The following is a 19,932-nucleotide window of genomic DNA, read 5'->3' as shown; positions in this document are numbered from 1 at the left end:
GAGGGACTCCGCATGTCATGGATGTCCACTCAGACTTATGGTCTCCTATACTCACATAATAACCTCTCCCATCTAAGTATGACCTGAACCATTTTAGGACTATCCCAGAAAGCCCCACCCAGTTTTCCAGCCTGTCAAGAAGTATGTTATGATCGACAGTGTCAAATGCAGCACTGAGGTCGAGTAGTACCCGCACTGATAATTTGCCTGAATCAGTATTTAAGCGAATATCGTTTATTATCTTTATGAGCGCTGTCTCTGTGCTGTGGTGCGGTCGGAAACCAGATTGAAAATTATCAAAGTATCCATTCGAGCTTAAGAATTTGTTCAGCTGATTGAAGACAACTTTTTCAATAATCTTGCCTATGAAAGGAAGATTTGAGATCGGTCTATAGTTGCTTAATATGGTCTTATCCAGATTGCTCTTTTTCAGGAGGGGCTTGACAACTGCATTTTTCAGGGAGTTTGGAAAACTCCCAGAGAGAAGTGAGGCATTTACCACTTCTAGAAGATCTGCTTCTAAACTGTTTAACACACTTTTGAAAAAAGATGTGGGAAGTGTGTCAAGAGCGCATGTTGATGTTTTAAGGTGTTGTACGGTTTCTACCAAAATTTTGCCATCAATTTTTTTGAAATCAGACAAAGTTACTACTTTTTCAGGTGGTCTGATCTGTCTGACCCCAGCACAACTCAAGGATGTGCTGATCACCTTTCTGATATTATTGATTTTGTCAGAGAAGAAAGAAGCAAACTCACTGCACTTGCTGTTTGAGAGCATTTCACTGGGAATCTGGCTTGGGGGGTTTGTCAGTCTCTCTACAGTAGCAAAAATAGTGCGTGTGTTGTTTAAATTGCAGTTTATAATATTTGAGAAGAAAGTCTGTCTATCTTTGCCTAGTTCCATATTGAAAGCATGAAGGCTGTCTTTGTAGATGTTATAATGGACTACAAGTTTTGTCTTCCGCCACATGCACTCTGCTTTTCTGCATTGTCTTTTCATATTTTGCACTGCTGTTGAGTTTCTCCAAGGTGCTTTTTGTCTGCCACTCTTCTTCCTGACTTTCACAGGAGCAATATCATCAATTGCACTTTTAACTTTTGAGTTAAAAGAATCAAGGAGAAAATCAACAGAGTCAGCAGAAATGCTTGGTGTTAAGGATATAGCCTTCATAAATAGTACACTAGTGTTCTCATTTGGAGACATATTATCTAAGACATATTATCGACAGATATTGATATTTATATGCATTTTATGTAAGCTATATTGTTATAAAGATCTCATTGATTTACATTACAAGAATCAGAATTTTAAATAAATATCAGCATCTGCACTAAATGGTTCTGCATGTCATCTGTGATCCCTCCCTGCCTCCGCTGATTCCCTTTAGCCTCTCTGCATCTCCTACACCATTCTGGGTGGATCTGCAGTGGAGCTTCAGGTCATCAGCTCCGCCCACTATGAAGGATCCCCTGGCTCCGCCTCTAGTCTCAGGATCCATCGCTCCACCTCAGCCTTTCGACCCATCGTCTCCATCTTGACTTGTCGACCCATCGTCTCCACCTTGACTTGTCGACCCATCGTCTCCACCTTGACCTGTCGACCCATCGTCTCCACCTTGAGTTGTCGACCCATCATCTCCACCTTGACTTGTCGACCCATCGTCTCCACCTTGACTTGTCGACCCATCGTCTCCACCTTGACCTGTCGACCCATCATCTCCACCTTGACCTGTCGACCCATCGTCTCCATCTTGACCTGTCGACCCATCGTCTCCACCTTGACTTGTCGACCCATCGTCTCCACCTTGAGTTGTCGACCCATCGTCTCCATCTTGACTTGTCGACCCATCGTCTCCACCTTGACCTGTCGACCCATCGTCTCCACCTTGATCTGTCGACCCATCGTCTCCATCTTGACTTGTCGACCCATCGTCTCCACCTTGACTTGTCGACCCATCGTCTTCACCTTGACTTGTCGACCCATCGTCTCCATCTTGACTTGTCGACCCATCGTCTCCACCTTGACCTGTGGACCCATCATCTCCATCTCGACCTGTGGACCCATCGTCTCCACCTTGGCTCCTCCCTCCCTCAGCTCCACCCGGCTCCCTCGTCCCAATGGCTCCGCTTTGGTCAGACATCATCCTGCCTGCACCTTTGGCTCCATCTGGCAAGTTTTATATTAAAGACTGTTTCCTGGTCCTTGGTCATGTGCTACTTGTATATAAACTCCCGTGACTATATTTGTATATGTACTGTATATATATATTTTTTTTTTCAGTTACATTTGTATGCTGAAGAATGTACAAATGTCTATATATTTTTAAATAGGCATGATTACTAAAATGAATCAGTTTGTCATAACTTACGAATTTACTAATGAAATAATCCTGTGTTGTGACTGTTGAATTCCTTTAAATTGCAATTAAGTAAATTCAACGTCCTGCATATTGTGGCCAGTTCAAATTTACATTCATGAATAAAAAGTGTTTATTCTTTCATTCTGAATTTCCCTCAAAGCAGGTTTTCTTTCTCCTGAAGTGTAAAGTGAGTTGTTTGACGCGACACCATCAATCTAGACGTCATGGATTGAGTTTCAGAGAGAAGACGTCTGAAACACCCCCACTAACCCTAACCCACAAAACACTTCCAGCCCTTCCGTCACTCAACTCAATGACATCTGGAATTTCAACAAGACGAGAGAGAGAGAGAGAGAGAGAGAGAGAGAGAGAGAGACACACAGAGAGAGAGAGAGACTGCAGACTTTATCTTGGACTCTTGCTGGAATCAAACTACAAGGAAAAGCAAACAGAAGAGAAAAGAACAGCAGAGAAATAAAGAGGCTTGCTTTTAAACATGAAACGTTTGCCATGGATCAGCGCTCTTTCATTCCTGCTTTTTTTGTCCTTGGGATCTGCAGATTACAGGTAAGAAACGTTCTCCTGCTTAAAGTTGTGGAGAAAATGCAAGTTCATAGGAGAAACGTGTAAGATTACCGATCAAACATCTGAGGAACTAATGTCACTGAGAAACAAACAAGATCTCCTTCAGCATACCTGCAGTTTTCATAAGATTAAAGAGACTAATGAGCATAAACATTTGTGACCAATGCAACTTTTTTGATTAAGGATCAATATTTGATTTTCGTTCCTTTTGAACCATATTAGTACTATTTCTGTTGACAATTAATGAATTTCAGTAAAGCTGAATACATTTTCCACCTACAGCATTGGCCAAAGGTGATGATATTTGTTTTTAATGAACGGACAAGTTCAAAATATGAGGAAGATATATTTAAAACATTTTAAATATGAGGGGAGAACAAATCACTGAACTTGTTTATGGTATTTATCCGACAAAATTATTTGGCAAAAGTGTCAAACTACAGCAACGGGATTATTTCACTATGCAAAAAAAATAAAAAAAGAATCAGTTATTAACATTTGGTCGGTCCTCTCTTGTTTTTGCATGTGTTCATAATTTCTTTGTCCGGACAAAAATGACGTTGCACAATTTGTCATGTTTCATAGCGTTATTATCACAAATAAAACAATCGACTCGAGGGCACAACTACACAATATGACAACAAAATCTATAATATTTGAATAAACAATGAAGATGGCTGTCAATTATCAAATCAAATCTCTATTGAATCCTAAAGTATCAGTAAATGATGCACAAGCATGAGTAGATTAGAAGTAATATCTGTGTTGATTTGTGATCTGCACGATGATCTGCTAACTCTGTCTGGAATGAAGCGGCGGCACCTGTTCACACCACCGGCTCCCGGTTTATTTCGGTCAGTTTTATTTCGGTCGGTTCCCAGATTCTCTCCGTCCCTCTGGAGCCACACCAGATTTAGAGACCAACATGAGAAGCTCGCAGCTGGAACATCTATATGTGCTTTAGTTTGTTATTATATCGTTAAATGAATGCAGTATTTTAGTATTAGCATTATTTTGTATTTGTGTGTATACATTGGTATTTACCTCAAGCTACTTTATACAGTTTCTACTGTAAATTCAATATGTAGAACTTACAATGTTGCTATCGTGTTTATATGGAGAAGTTCTAGTAACCAGAGCTGCCAGTTTCACTGTTGTTGTTTTTTCACAGGCTTTAGTTGCCTTTCTGTTGCTAGGCAGATGGGATTAGGGGGAGGGGCCTGCTTATTCTAGAGAGCATTTGATTGGACAAAAATTTGCATAGTGCAGGATGAGTCATCAGTGTTATTTTTGGTGTGTGTTTTGGTCCAGGAAGAGAACAATTTTGCTTAAAGTTAGTATTATTATCATTATTGGTTACGCTTTATTTTAACTTATACATTTAAGTACTTATGATTCACTGCACGTACTGACTATAGGGTTAGGGTTTGGTTTAGGGTTCATCGCATGTAATTATGCATAATTTATAGTTGTTATTATTACAGTAACTACATGTAACATGTAACAAGGACACTGTCAAATAAAGTGTTACCTTATTTTCATTTTAGTAGTTCATTTGCATACAACTGTTCACAAAGATAACTGGATGAACTAAAAACCAGAAAAATCCAAATCACATTTATTTATTTGACATTTTATCAATAACACTGTCAGTGTTGCTAAATTAATGTCACGTTTAATTCAGTTCAAGTTTTGCTCTTATCTGATAGTATCAGTGCAGTTGAATCCAAAATATTGCTGAATATTAATTTTCGTCTAAACCTTTTGAATAATAATTGTAAGTTTGTAGTACAATCTTTGTAACCCTATATCATATACTGTATAGAATCTGATAAAGTGTGTTTTGCAACGATGTAATGTTTATATGTGCAGCGGCTAGACGAAGTTGAGAAATGTTTAAATTTATGCAAATTAGCAGGTATATAATGTATTTAATGATATAGTTAAAAAAAATGTTGCATGCAAAACATCTCAACATAATGAAGACATATGTATCAATCGTGTGCATTGCAGATGTGTTATGCACGGATGCGATTTAATTCATTTACAAATCAAAACTAACTAAGAATAAATATAATCTAGGAACATTTTGCATTAAGAAAATGAATGTTGAAAATGTTGGTTATTCTGTTGTATCATTCTGCAAACATTACTTTTGAATTTCTCGGAACGTTCTGAAACAAGAATGATGAGATTTTTTTTTATAACACAATATAAAACACATATTATAATTAGGCCTGTATAAAGCAAGAGAATTGTGAAAGACTCTTTTAAACCCTGTTGAACTGCAGGATCTCCGAGCGAAGCCTGACTGTGAAGTGCTGGACATCTGCTGAGGTGTTAGTGCTCAAACTCCTGGTGTTAAAGTGTGATTCCCATCAATACAACAGGCTTTAATGACAGCGGAAATCTGCTTTATCTGTTCCTGTCAGAAGCTTCTGTTAAACGCTTAAAGAGCCATAAACCCTGAGGAGAAGCGAGAGGTTCCTGGATTCTGTCTGTTCAGATCCTCACTGGATCAACAACACTCGTCGTGTCTGTGTTTTACAGCTATAACCTCAAACGACCTTCTGACAACCTCACACACTGCTAAACCACACACTCTTCCTCAGTGTTTCTGTCTCGCTTTCCAGCTCAAACATCTAAACATTCTCAAATCAAAACACATTTACTGGAGAAGAACAATGACTGAAGATATGAAGTCTTGTTTAATGAAAATATCATACAAATGAAGTGAGTTTTTGCTTAAAACGATAAAAGAGTCTTCTGACCCCCATGGCAGATATCCGTTATCGGTTTAATACAAACTCACTTCATTTTGATAATTTTTTCTTTTGCAGTGTTAAAGATTAATCTGCTTTCATATTGTCACATTTAGATTAGGGCTATATAGAACTTTATAGGGTTCGTGACTCAATTTGAAAGAACTTTTATGCCAAAAAGTTCTATATAAGAAAAAATGTCTTAAATGATTGCATCATACTTTCATGCTTTTATTTTTTTCTTGTGATAAAGTATGTTTGTGATTAGTGGTGTAACGATTCCCTCATGTCACGATTCGATACACATCACCATACTGAACTCACCATACTGCGATACTCCAAGACATATGATAAAAGGTGAACAAAAACTGTTGATTAAAATGCTTAATTTGGTTTTACATTGTGTGTGTAAGTGAATATGATTGGACTTGGTGCTGATAAACCCAATACAGGACAATAGAGACGCCAGAATAAACATATTCATAATTCTGAAGCTGAAAATACACAGTTATTTTAGACGAATATGCTTGAACTCTTTTACTAGATGTGTTTAAAATCATGTAAGCCACTTTTACTGGTAATATCAGACATTTGACATTATCAGGACACTCAAATATTCCCCCACTGCATTATTATACATTATATTCAACATTATATATAGTAGTTTAATGTAGTTCTGACACTAAAACTCAGAAAACTGGATGAACTATTCACGATATATATTGTTGCATTCTCGCATTGCAATTTATTGTGTCACAATATATAACACATTTTTTCTAACTATTTTGTAACTAAAACTAAATTAATGAACTAAATCCATAAAATGATCCGTATATGATGTGCCTGACAGAACCAGATATGAACCTACTGAACCTTTTCTTAAGAGTGTGAAAGTCAAGTCTCCTTCATCTATACAGCGCTTTAACACTATAGATGTTTCACAGCAGCTTTACAGTGATAAGAGGAGATTACAGTAACAGAGAGTGTTTACGCTTTACAGCAGATCTAGAATAAAGTTATTGTCCAGATAAAGTTAGTTTTGATTGATTCACTTGTGTTGTAAAGATCATTAGTTATTAACACACTCATGTACACACATTAGTAGAAGTGTTTGTGGATCAGTGCTGTGTCCTGTGTCCTGACAGAGAGGGGCGGCAGGTCCCGGTGAGGAGTCTGTCCGGTGTGTGTCGATACGGCAGCAGGATCGAGTGTTGCTACGGCTGGAGGAAGAGCAGTAAAGGACACTGTGAAGGTGAACCAGTGCCAGTGGACAGAATCAGGATTTAACCAGAACCAGTCAGAACTTTCATCGCTTTAGTGCTTTGGGGATAAAAATTATTAACTTCACTCACACAGAGTGTAACAACCTCCCAAAAATGTTTTGATCATTTTTGTAATCATTATTTCGACTTAGTATGTCATAATTTACTTTTTAATTCATTATTTCAAATTAGTATGTCATACTTTTGATTTTTGTCATTATTTTGACTTAGTATGTCATAATTTTGACTTTTCAAGTCAGAATTTAGAATTTTTGTCATTATTTTGACGTAGTATGGAAACGCATTCCCGCCACAGAAGAAAAACAAATTGACATAAAAAATCGAAATTATGTCTTACTAAATCGAACTTCTGACTTTTAAAGTCATAATTACGAGACAAAAAGTTGAAATTATGACATACTAAGTCGAAATTATGTTTGATAATTTTTTTTTACTTTTTTGTTTTCTTGCCACCTTCTTGCACTTGAAATATTAAAGCTATTTAAAACACTATTAGGTAAAGGATTTTCAGCACACACACACAAGGGTTCATTTATCCAGAAGAATGAAGTGTCTATGGTCTGACTGAGAGTTTCAGCGTTGAATCTAGTCATAAACTCATGTGATATGTTGATTGTTTCTGTGGTTTGGTGCTTTTAAACCAGGGTAAATCTGGCTTTGTTTTCCAGACGTGAGCAGATTTGACCCTGTCTGTATATATATATGTATATCTCTGCTTTTGAATGTGTCACCAGCTCAGTGTGACCTGGGATGCAAACACGGAGAGTGTGTCGGGCCCAACAAGTGCAAGTGCTTCCCCGGATACACTGGGAAGACGTGCAGTCAAGGTTTGTGCGCTTCAACACACACTCTTCTAGATACTGAAGCTTCACGGGGTTCTCGACTCAACGTGAAACAACACTTTATGCCAAAAAGGTTCCAGATAAGAAGAAATGGCTAAAATGATTGCATGTTTAACAAGTTATTTAATTTTTTTTCCAGTGATAAAGTATGTTTGCGGGCTGATTAGCTAATAACATGTAATTAAAAATGAATTACACCTGAATAAATGAACTAAATACGTAAAATGATCAAAATTAAAATAATTATGAGTAAAATTATTACTTTGTCAAAATTATGACTGGCATTATTTTTTATGTAATAATTGACTTAATGAGTCATTATTTCAACTAAGTCATTATTTCGACTTAGTATGTTATACTTGTGATTTTTATTTCATTATTTTGACTTAGTATGTCATAATTATGACTTTTTATGTCATTATTTCGACCTAGTATGTCATAATTATTAATTTGATGTCATTATTTTGACCTAGTATGTCATACTTATGATTTTGATGTCATTATTTTGACTTAGTATGTCATAATTATGACTTTTTATGTCATTATTTCGACCTAGTATGTCATAATTATTAATTTGATGTCATTATTTTGACCTAGTATGTCATAACTATGACTATTTATGTCATTATTTCGACTTAGTATGTCATACTTATGATTTTGATGTCATTATTTTGACTTAGTATGTCATACTTATGATTTTTGATGTCATTATTTTGACTTAGTATGTCATAATTATTAATTTGATGTCATTATTTCGACTTAGTATGTCATAATTATGATTTTGATGTCATTATTTTGACTTAGTATGTCATACTTATGATTTTTGATGTCATTATTTTGACTTAGTATGTCATACTTATGATTTTGATGTCATTATTTTGACTTAGTATGTCATAATTATGACTTTTTAAGTCATAATTTAGAATTGTTGTCATTATTTTGACTGAAGCATTGCCTGAATGAACTCTTTCTCCTGGTTCAGATCTGAACGAGTGCGGTCTGAAGCCTCGTCCCTGTGAGCATCGGTGCATGAACACTTTCGGCAGCTACATGTGCTACTGCTTAAACGGATACATGCTAATGTCTGACGGCTCCTGCGCAAGTGAGTGACTCCACACACTCGGCAGATCCGGCCCACATCCGGCACAGCAACACACACTCGGCAGATCCGGCCCACACCCGACACAGCAACACACACTCGGCAGATCCGGCCCACATCCGGCACAGCAACACACACTCGGCAGATCCGGCTCACACCCGACACAGCAACACACACTCGGCAGATCCGGCTCACACCTGACACAGCAACACACACTCGGCAGATCCGGCTCACACCCGACACAGCAACACACACTCGGCAGATCCGGCTCACACCCGACACAGCAACACACACTCGGCAGATCCGGCTCACACCCGACACAGCAACACACACTCAGCAGATCCGGCCCACATCCGGCACAGCAACACACACTCGGCAGATCCGGCTCACACCCGACACAGCAACACACACTCGGCAGATCCGGCCCACATCCGACACAGCAACACACACTCGGCAGATCCGGCTCACACCCGACACAGCAACACACACTCGGCAGATCCGGCTCACACCCGACACAGCAACACACACTCGGCAGATCCGGCTCACACCCGACACAGCAACACACACTCGGCAGATCCGGCTCACACCTGACACAGCAACACACACTCGGCAGATCCGGCTCACACCCGACACAGCAACACACACTCGGCAGATCCGGCTCACACCCGACACAGCAACACACACTCGGCAGATCCGGCCCACATCCGGCACAGCAACACACACTCGGCAGATCCGGCTCACACCCGACACAGCAACACACACTCGGCAGATCCGGCCCACATCCGACACAGCAACACACACTCGGCAGATCCGGCTCACACCCGACACAGCAACACACACTCGGCAGATCCGGCTCACACCCGACACAGCAACACACACTCGGCAGATCCGGCCCACACCCGACAAAGCAACACACACTCGGCAGATCCGGCCCACATCCGACACAGCAACACACACTCAGCAGATCCGGCCCACACCCGACACAGCAACACACACTCGGCAGATCCGGCCCACACCCGACACAGAAACACACACTCGGCAGATCCGGCCCACATCCGGCACAGCAACACACACTCGGCAGATCCGGCCCACATCCGACACAGCAACACACACTCGGCAGATCCGGCTCACACCCGACACAGCAACACACACTCGGCAGATCCGGCTCACACCCGACACAGCAACACACACTCGGCAGATCCGGCCCACACCCGACACAGCAACACACACTCGGCAGATCCGGCCCACACCCGACACAGCAACACACACTCGGCAGATCCGGCCCAGATGTGGGCCGGATCTGGGCCGACTCTATGTTGCTGTATATTCAAACGTTTAAATCAATAGTTCACCCAAACATATTAAAGTTATGTCAAGACACCTTTATTTATACAGCGCTTTACAACACAAGCCCCTTTCACACAGCGCTTTGAACCCGGCAAATTGCCGGCAAATTGCCAGAGCGCCTTCTGTGTGAACGCAAACTCGACCCGGGATTTATGCCGGGATCGATGCCGGGTCGGGACCTAGTAACATTGCCGTGTTCAGTCCCGGAACGCGCGCTGTGTGAACAAAAGCCGTAATAATGCCGTGTCGTAGTGATGACGCTGAAGCCGGGCTCGTTCTCCAGCTGTGAAACGGTACGTAATGCGCAAGTTTATGATCGAATCAGAGAAACAAATGCACAGGCGTGGTTTCTCGAGAGAGAGATCGCAGCTCATAAGCGCTGCTGAGATTACAAGTCACATCGATGTCACGTGTCTTTACGGCATTTTTACGGGTTGTGTGTGAACGCACTCTCTGATTCCGGAAAATCACTGGCAGTGTGAATGACCAAAATCAAACGAACCCGGGTCAAATCCCGGGTCACTTTATCCGTGTATTTTCCGGAATCTCTGTGTGAAAGGGGCTACAGAGTGTTTCAAAGCAGCTTTACAGAGATAACAGGAAAATAATGCAACAAAGTTTGTTTCCAGAAGAAAATAGCGTCGCAGTCCAGCTTAAGTAAGTTCAGGGATGTTTAATTTCTGTTGTAAAAAAAGTTATTAATTTAGTCAAATATATATAGCCGCTCTGGAGAAAACCATGATGTCATCAATAATATTGTTGAATATTAAATGAATGAATTAAATGTCATTATTTGCTCATGCTTATGTTCTTAAAAGGACCAAAACACAATATATTCAAACCTTTAAATTAAGTTCACTCCACATTTTTGGGGGTTTTATCATTATAAAACAACTGTTAATATATTTATTGGCCAAAAACGGCCTGAAAGTTGAGTTTATGAAATCTTCTATGATCACCCTTTTCATATTAGATAAGAAGGGTAAATCAGATGTGTTTCGTGTGTGATTGTGTGCAGACTCGAGGACGTGTTCTCTGGCCCACTGTCAGTACGGGTGTGAGGAGGTCCAGGCCGAGGTGCGGTGTGTGTGTCCGTCCCCGGGCCTCCAGCTGGGACCCGATGCCAAGACCTGCGTGGGTGAGAACCGGCTCGGATCAGGGTGAACCGGCTCAGATCAGGGTGAACCGGCTGGGATCAGGGTGAACCGGCTCAGATCAGGGTGAACCGGCTGGGATCAGGGTGAACCGGCTCGGATCAGGGTGAACCGGCTCAGATCAGGGTGAACCGGCTGGGATCAGGGTGAACCGGCTCGGATCAGGGTGAACCGGCTCAGATCAGGGTGAACCGGCTGGGATCAGGGTGAACCGGCTCGGATCAGGGTGAACCGGCTCAGATCAGGGTGAACCGGCTGGGATCAGGGTGAACCGGCTCAGATCAGGGTGAACCGGTTCGGATCAGGGTGAACCGGCTCGGATCAGGGTGAACCGGCTCAGATCAGGGTGAACCGGCTCAGATCAGGGTGATCCGGCTCAGATCAGGGTGAACCGGCTGGGATCAGGGTGAACCGGCTCAGATCAGGGTGAACCGGCTGGGATCAGGGTGAACCGGCTCAGATCAGGGTGAACCGGCTGGGATCAGGGTGAACCGGCTCAGATCAGGGTGAACCGGTTCGGATCAGGGTGAACCGGCTGGGATCAGGGTGAACCGGCTGGGATCAGGGTGACGCTCCACTGAGAGAGGCAGTCTTCAGTCTCACTCTTATAAAGGTTCTTTACTGGCATCGATGGTTCCATGAAGAACCTTTAACATCAGTCCCAGTGTCGGCCCAGATGCGGCCCGTGTGGAAGCCAATTCCGCTTTTCCACCGCGTGGTGCGATTGGTTGTTGCTGACTATTTAAGTCTAGCGGGTTTGGTGTCTCGTGTGGCAAATCCAATGATGCTGGAAGTGACGATTCTCTCTGACCAATCCGTGATCTGTAGTGTTTTCATGTCACATTTTAGTATCGGTACGGCACACTTGTAAAGCGAGCTGAAGCGAGCCGTACCATGCAGTGGAAAAGCACCACAAGTGTAGCGGATGTGGGCCGGATGTGGGCCGACACTATATTGCTGTCTGGGATGGAACCAGAACACTGTAAAAAAGTATTTTGATTACGATATTATTAATTATCGTGATTTTAACGGTAAAAGTTTGGTGAAAAACTGTAAATTGGTTAACAGAAAGTTTCCATATACGGTGAATAACTGTGATAGATCTAACCGTAGATTTAATGTCATTTTACAGTCCCACAATTCCCTGCGTGACACTTCACATTTGATGTATTTTGGTCGAAATACCTGTGTCTTTATTCTTAGTTTTTTCCAATCAGTGATGTACATTAGGGTTTTATGTTACATTTAATGTTGTTAAATTAATATTTATTGCATTTTTAAAATGTCATGTGTGTTAGAATGATGGTGTTTAGTGTGTGTGTGTGAGTGACACTGTCCAGCGTCTATATATTATAACTTTCTCAGCTTGTGGAAAAAGCTAAAAATGTTGCTACCATATTTTTTACGGTAAATTTCTGGCAACGAAAGCTGCCTGTTTTTTACTGTAAATTTTATTTGTAAATTTAAAAGATTATTAAAATGTTCTTTACACTAAGAAAAAATGGCATTCCATGGCATCTCTGAATCAACAACCGCCGGAGAAATCATTGGTCTAAAGTGTGGGATTTGGGAAGCACGGCTTCAGATGTTGCATTAACTCTGGTTGTTTCCCTCATGGTCTTCTCTAGACATTGATGAATGTGCAACTGGGAAAAACCAATGTCCGTTCAACCGGCAGTGCATCAACACATTCGGAAGCTACTACTGCAAGTGCCAGGAGGGTCACGACCTCAAATACGTCAACGGGAAATACGACTGTGTCGGTAAGAAAGAAACCGAGTAACTTATGACTGAGCAAATGAGTCGCAGTCTGGAAGAAACACTCTCCGTGTATGAGCTCTGGAGTCGTTTAGTGCTGATCTTCTGTCAAAGAGACAAATCATGTTGAATGGAGTCAGAAATATAAACTTAATTCAAAGGAAAAACAAGATTATTTACATTAGGTAAACATTACATTATTTACTCCATTGGCAGATATTTCTACTTGTTTTAAACACAAACTCACGTCATTTTGATGATATTTTGTGTCATAAATATAATATCTTCAGTCATTTTGCTTCTTCTCCAGTAAATGTCTGTGTTTGTGCTGGAAAACACTGAGACAGAAACACTGAGGAAGAACATCATATGTTTCTCTTTAATGAAGAATCTCTTTAATAAAATACTTCCAGAATCAAGACTGTTCTGGTGAATACGTTGCATATGCATAACAGAAAGCTGCTCACCTGAAATGCAAAAGAATATTTTGATTGATTCATTGTTTTGGACGGCGATAATGAGACTCTGTGATCATATTTCAGATATTAATGAGTGTGTGTCGGACACACACAAGTGCAGTCTTCACGCCGAGTGCATCAACACACACGGATCCTACCGGTGTAAATGCAAGCAGGGTTTCCGGGGCAGTGGATTCGACTGTTCAGGTAAGAGATGACGACAATAAAATGGTGTTCTTCAAAGGAAACAGGTTCATCCGTGCTGTTTATCTCTGAGTAATGAATGAAAGTCCACACATTTTTAGGATAAACAAGAAATCTGAGCTCTCAACCTGAGCAACGTCACCTGAATCCTTTGTGTTTTTGTAGTCAAGCCTTATCACAGATCCTGGGAAGGAGATAAAGGAAAAGCAGAAGCGTTTCTCAACGGTGAGAAGCAGAGTAAACGTGTGACGTGCATGAAGACGTTTCCTCGAACTTCTGATCTTTGAACATGTGATTTCTGAACAACATGACGGGCAGAACATCTGCAGTTACAGGGAAACTTCTGCTATAGCGCTTTAATGCATCTGGAAACACTTTACAATAAGATCTCATTTGTTAATATTAGTTATGTATTATCTATAGGGCTTTAGGGGATTCATCGAATTTTGCTTTGAATTACGAAAAAATAAATAATCAAGATAAATTTTGCCACATTCGCAATTATACTGACGTTCTGTTTTGTGTTATAAACCCTTAAACCCTTCGCTACATATTTCATTATTTTGATCTAATTTATTTATTATTATATGTATTAATTTATAGATTTTTTATAATAAATGTATATCTATATAGGCTAGTTTATTTATATACAGTACAAACATTTAAATTAATAATATAAATATAATCTAAAGGTGAAAATAGATAAATGAACTGTGTGTGTATGTATATATATACAGCTGTTTATTAAATTAATTTAAATATTTGTATTTACATTTTATTTGATTAAATTACATTTATTTGATTATTTTATTTATTAATTTATATGATTAAAGGTTTTATTTTTTGTTAAATTGCATTTTATTCAATTGTTTTATTTGTATTAATTATTTTCATTTAATTAATGTTTTATTTATTTATTTCATTTATTTTAACTTTTTTATTATTTCATTATTTTATTTTATTACATTTATATTTTTCAAATTAAATTGTATTTTATCAAATTAAATGTATTTAGCGGATTAATAATTTTTATTTTACACTGATAAAAATACTGATATATATTGAGATATATAGAGAGAGCGAGAGAGAGAGAGAGAGAGAGAGAGAGTCTGCTATACTGAATATATATTGTCTGCTAAATGCATAAATGTAAATATTGAATATCATAAAAATTTTGAAAAATATCGAGATATAAATTTTTATCAGTATCGTCCAGCTCTAATGTTCACTCATTTAGTCACTTACTGTTAACAGACGAAACCTTACTGTAAAGTGTTGACATGCGACTCATTATGGACTTTGTGAATGGCTTCATGCACGGCAGACGCTTGAACATTCGCATGGGAAAGTCTCCTGTGGATCCGAACATGCAGTCATGGAGCATATAAAGCATGTTGTGTGATTAATGCAATAATGCTGCGAATGCATGAATCAGTCTCCATATATGCATTTTTGACATTTAAAGGTGACATATTAAGCCCCTTTCACAGGATGTAATATAAATCCACGGTGTACCCAGAATATGTGTGTGAACTTTCAGCTCAAAATACCAGATTATTTATTATAGCTTGTCAAATTTGCCCTTTTTTGGGTGTGAGCAAAAACAAGCTGTTTTTGTGTGTGTCCCTTTAAATGCAAATGAGCTTTGGCTCCGCCTCCGTTCAGAAGAGGGCGGAGTCTTTACAGGAGCTTCGGAAACTCCGGCAATAACAAAACAGGCCAATCTCACTCATCCAGAATCCCAGAATAACCAGTAGCGAGTGCAGCCTTACGGAGAGACTCAGGAAGAGTTTCTGAATGTTAGTGGAGACATTTCTGTAGTTGTTGTGGAGTTACATTGATCATCTCATCATCATGTTTAACTTCTCCACAAGTGTCCACAGTTCCTGAGGTGTTTATAAGACAGCGGTGACATGTTCTGGTCAATAGTGTTCAGTGCTCGTCTGTGCTCAACCACACAACAGTTTCAGGCTTTGCTGGATCTTTATCATTGCGTTAGAACTGGTCTCTGTTGTCGCGTGTGGAACCAAATGTCGGCTGGTGTGTGTAAACCTGCAGATTAAGGGCCGCTAATATTATAATAAGATCCTCTTCATACGTCAGAAGGAGAGCGAAATCTGATCAGCTTATTTTATAACATGCTTGCAGAGAAAGGCTCACCAGAACATGTTGGACTGGGTTTCACTTTTCATGTTTTCTGGGTTGGTAGAAGCACCGATTATACACTTACACACTCAGATTTTCATGATATGTCTCCTTTAATAGCTTAAGATGATCATTTGACATCAGCACACAGGATTTCATCCCAGTTTCCTCATGCATTTCCTCGCAGTTATTCCCGATTCCCCGTCCAAGACTCGTATTCTGGGCCGGTTTGACAACAGCATCCCAGAGCCGGCGGTGACCGACTCTCCTCGACTCGACCTGCAACCCTTCGACTACAGCGACGGGCTCTACATCGGCCCTGAGGAGGAGGAGAAGGTCTACGATGAGGAGGAGGAGGAGGAAGAGGAGGACGACACCGGAAACCAGCTGGACCCCAGAGGAGACGTGTTCTGTGAGTGATCCTCGGCTCTCACTAACATCACTCCTCCTATTTATACATTTGGCAGATGCTTTTATCCAAAGCGACTTACATTGCATTTAAAGCTACACATTTTTACATTTTTATCAGTTCTTGCTTTCCCTGGGAATCAAACCCATGACCTTAGCGTTGCAAGCGCTAGCGCTCTACTGTTCGAGTTGTAGGAAAGCTATACTGCAGAGTCCACTCATACACACACCGCTCAAAAGAGTCAGAGGGCTCTATCTCACACCCAGCACAATTGACTTTGCACAGCGATGCATGTATCATTCCTATTTCTCACCCGACGCACAGCGGACTCTTCCCTCCACAGACGCACATCGGTAAATTAGGGAATGAACTTGCGCTCCCGGGGGCGGTTCAGCGGAAAGAGGAGGCGTGTTCCAGCGCAAACGTTCCCTGGTGCTATTTTGCAGTTCGAGAGAACAGTTCCGCCACTGACCAGGAAAAACCTAGTCTAAAGTCAGTGGCGCGTTGTGCATGTTATTCATATGCTATTTTAAGGGCGCATGCTTGGTCATAATGTAGCGTGTGCACAACACACACACACTTTGCTTCTCTCATCTACACACAGACGCAGCAGTTCACATTTTTAGAAAACCATACATTATTACAAGGAACAATATTCAACACGAGGGAAATCATTGTTGTGTCTATGAAGATGTGAAAGAATAGGCATAAATCTAGCTTACACATTTACCCAAATTATCATACGCCTGTTTAACCGAAGCTAATTTGTGTGTGTTTCTCCATCCCCAATGTCACTTCTCTGTGTTTTACGGCCCTGACGAGAACGTCGGTCTCCTCGGCTGTGAACCGCTCCTGGCGTGCGTCTGGCAAATCCACCGTTATAATAGCAATCCGCCATGGAACAAGCGCGCCTGCTCTTAAAGGGAATGTGAGATGATGCTCTGATTGGTTTATTTCACGTTACGCCCAAACCACACCTATGAGTAATGAAGCTACTTCAGACCAACACATTTTAGATTTGCGTCGGAGAGTCATTTATCCCGCCGGTATAATAGCAACAGCGCCCGAGACCCGCCCACAAAGTTACTTGCGTTTCGCGTTTGATACTTGCGTTTCAGATCGTTACAATAGAGCCCAGTATGTTTATTAATGTTTCTGAAAGAGTCGCTTTTGCTCACCGAACCTGCGTTTATTTGATAAAAATAAAATAAAAAAGGGAAAAAAATTTAAATATTATTCTAATGTAAATCATCTGTTTTCTATGTGAATATATAGTAAAGTGTAATTTATTCCTGTGATCAAAGCTGAATTTTCAGCATCATTACTCCAGTCTTCAGTGTCACATGATCCTTCACAAATCACTCAGCTCCAATTATATTAACAAAATGATTTTTAGTTTAGTTTATCTTACAGTATCAGCACTAATGTTGAGTGCTATTCATAAGACAAGAGGGGTCTGTTTGCAGGGCATGCTGGGACTGAACCGTGAGCTGTAGTCGTATATGGATATCTACTGTACATGTACGGACAGGGAGACTATGAGTAAACTTCCCATTCCCAACCACATTCCCGAGATTAATATTTCCCGGGAGAGGAAAGCAGCGTTGATGTGGTTGCAGGAGGGAAATGCTCATGAATGATGTTCTTCCTCAGTATTCAAGTCTTGATTTCCAGCACAAATATCTAAACATTCTTAAATCAAGATACTTTTACTGGAGAAGAACAATGTATCAAACACACATGAGGTCAGAAACAAATTAGTTTTCCCTTTAAATTAAGATTATTTTTCAGATATTAGTTCTTGTTTTAAGCACAAACTCACTTCATTTTAATGATTTTTCAGTAAACAAGATTTAATATCTTCAGTCATTTTGCTTCTCGATTTAAGAATGTTTAAATATTTTTTTCCACCACCAAATGTTAATATGATGATTGGATGAGATCATAATTTATACTAAAATTATTATTAAAAACTATACTTCTATTTTATTTAAATTTAATTGCACTAACTTAAATTTAAAACTAAATCACAACATCAATTAAAATTCATGAACAGACATATTTAGTATAATTAACATACTATTATAGTTTTTATTAAGATTTTGAATGATATTTTTTATATATATTTATTATTATTATTATTATTTTTAAATGTCAATTTTTTTTTTATTCATATTTCAGTTTTAGTTATTTTAGTACTTCAGGTTAAACTAAACTAACATGTTGCCTTGGCAAATAATAATGAAAACAATTTTCTTATATGGTTTTAGTTTTATTTAATGATTTGAATACGAACAATATGCAACAATATTTTAAATAGCAAATAACAATAAATAAAAAATCTTACAATATATACACTCAGTATTACAATATAACTCCACTTTCCTGGCGTTTGTATTTCTTTTTAAATTGAGACGAATGGATGTGTCAGTGCCGTTCAGATGTTATTCAGCACCGATCGAGGGGTCAGAGGTCACTCCTGTGTAGTGTGACCGACCCAATCACGCCGTTAAACTCTGTTCACACTCGATAACAGACTGTTGACTAATGGCTCTATTATAGTGTTCAGCTCACGAGAGGCAAGAGAGCCGAAGCCATCTATCACGCGTCACATGATCAATAACTCTGCATCATGTGACCTGCAGGAGACACGGGGCTGATGCACGCTTTTGGACTGAACTAAAGCATACAAATACCAAAATATGTTTGCAGATGTTTAGGAAACGTACTTGTTTCTCTGAAAAACATTGTTCTTCAGCCAGTTATTCTACTTTTAAATGTTTGCTCTGAGTCGGAACTCTGTGATACAATAATTCTCACAATAAAGATCCAAATACCCAATACTAAGTCAATCTACACTGGAAAAATATATTTTCACACAGAAATCACTAGAAAATTACAAAGTTACAAAGAAATGATTGAATTAAACATGAAATTTTGATGTAGAAAAACTGAAATAGTATTTTCTTGTAAATTATTGGCCACTCCAATAATCTTTATTTAACAACTTCGAAAAATAAAAAACACACAACAAATGAAGATTTAAAAAGGCAAAAAGGCACAATAATATTAATAATACATAACATTAATGTAACGATTAATTTCAGTAACGATAGAAATAATAAGAATAATAATCGTTATTATTATAAGGGGGTTTACTGTATAAATGCTACAGTAAAAACACTGTAATTGACTGTAAGTTACATCACTTTACAGTAAAATTACATATAATATACTGTAAAATTATATAACATTCATATACTATAAATATGTATCATACTATATACTATAAAAAGTATGCATTTTGCAAGTAAAAACTATGAATTACCACATAATTTACAGTAAAAGAAAACAATAATAATTTTTATTATCAGTAATACACATTAGTGTGTTACATTCTACGTCATTTAGTTCATGTTTATTGCATAATTTCAGTGTCATGTGTGTTTTGAACATGTGCATCGTCTATATATGAGTTCTGATCATATTTATTATGAACAGCTTACGGTGAACACTGAGTCCTCGT

General features: G+C 39.3%; 1 protein-coding gene across 2 annotated transcripts in view; it reads left to right on the top strand.

Annotated features, from left to right (window-relative positions):
* Positions 1 to 2,686: 2,686 nt before the first annotated feature.
* egfl6 (EGF-like-domain, multiple 6) overlaps positions 2,687 to 19,932 on the top strand; it is a 23,098-nt gene continuing 5,852 nt past the window's right edge. The window contains exons 1-9 of one of the 2 annotated variants that reach the window (XM_082174720.1): positions 2,687 to 2,927; positions 6,853 to 6,959; positions 7,725 to 7,817; positions 8,815 to 8,934; positions 11,297 to 11,416; positions 13,061 to 13,195; positions 13,733 to 13,855; positions 14,018 to 14,077; positions 16,185 to 16,409. In XM_082174720.1, the coding sequence (XP_082030846.1) occupies positions 2,857 to 2,927; positions 6,853 to 6,959; positions 7,725 to 7,817; positions 8,815 to 8,934; positions 11,297 to 11,416; positions 13,061 to 13,195; positions 13,733 to 13,855; positions 14,018 to 14,077; positions 16,185 to 16,409 (1,054 nt within the window). In that variant the 5' untranslated portion in view covers positions 2,687 to 2,856. The remainder of the gene's footprint in view (positions 2,928 to 6,852; positions 6,960 to 7,724; positions 7,818 to 8,814; positions 8,935 to 11,296; positions 11,417 to 13,060; positions 13,196 to 13,732; positions 13,856 to 14,017; positions 14,078 to 16,184; positions 16,410 to 19,932) is intronic. The other variant, XM_082174721.1, reaches the window with a different exon arrangement.

Source organism: Leuciscus leuciscus (assembly GCF_965113295.1).
Source record: "Leuciscus leuciscus genome assembly, chromosome: 7".
NCBI classification, from domain to species: Eukaryota; Metazoa; Chordata; class Actinopteri; order Cypriniformes; family Leuciscidae; genus Leuciscus; species Leuciscus leuciscus.
The sequence above is the reverse complement of the archived record's forward strand: the minus strand, read 5'-3'. Positions and strand labels throughout refer to the sequence as shown.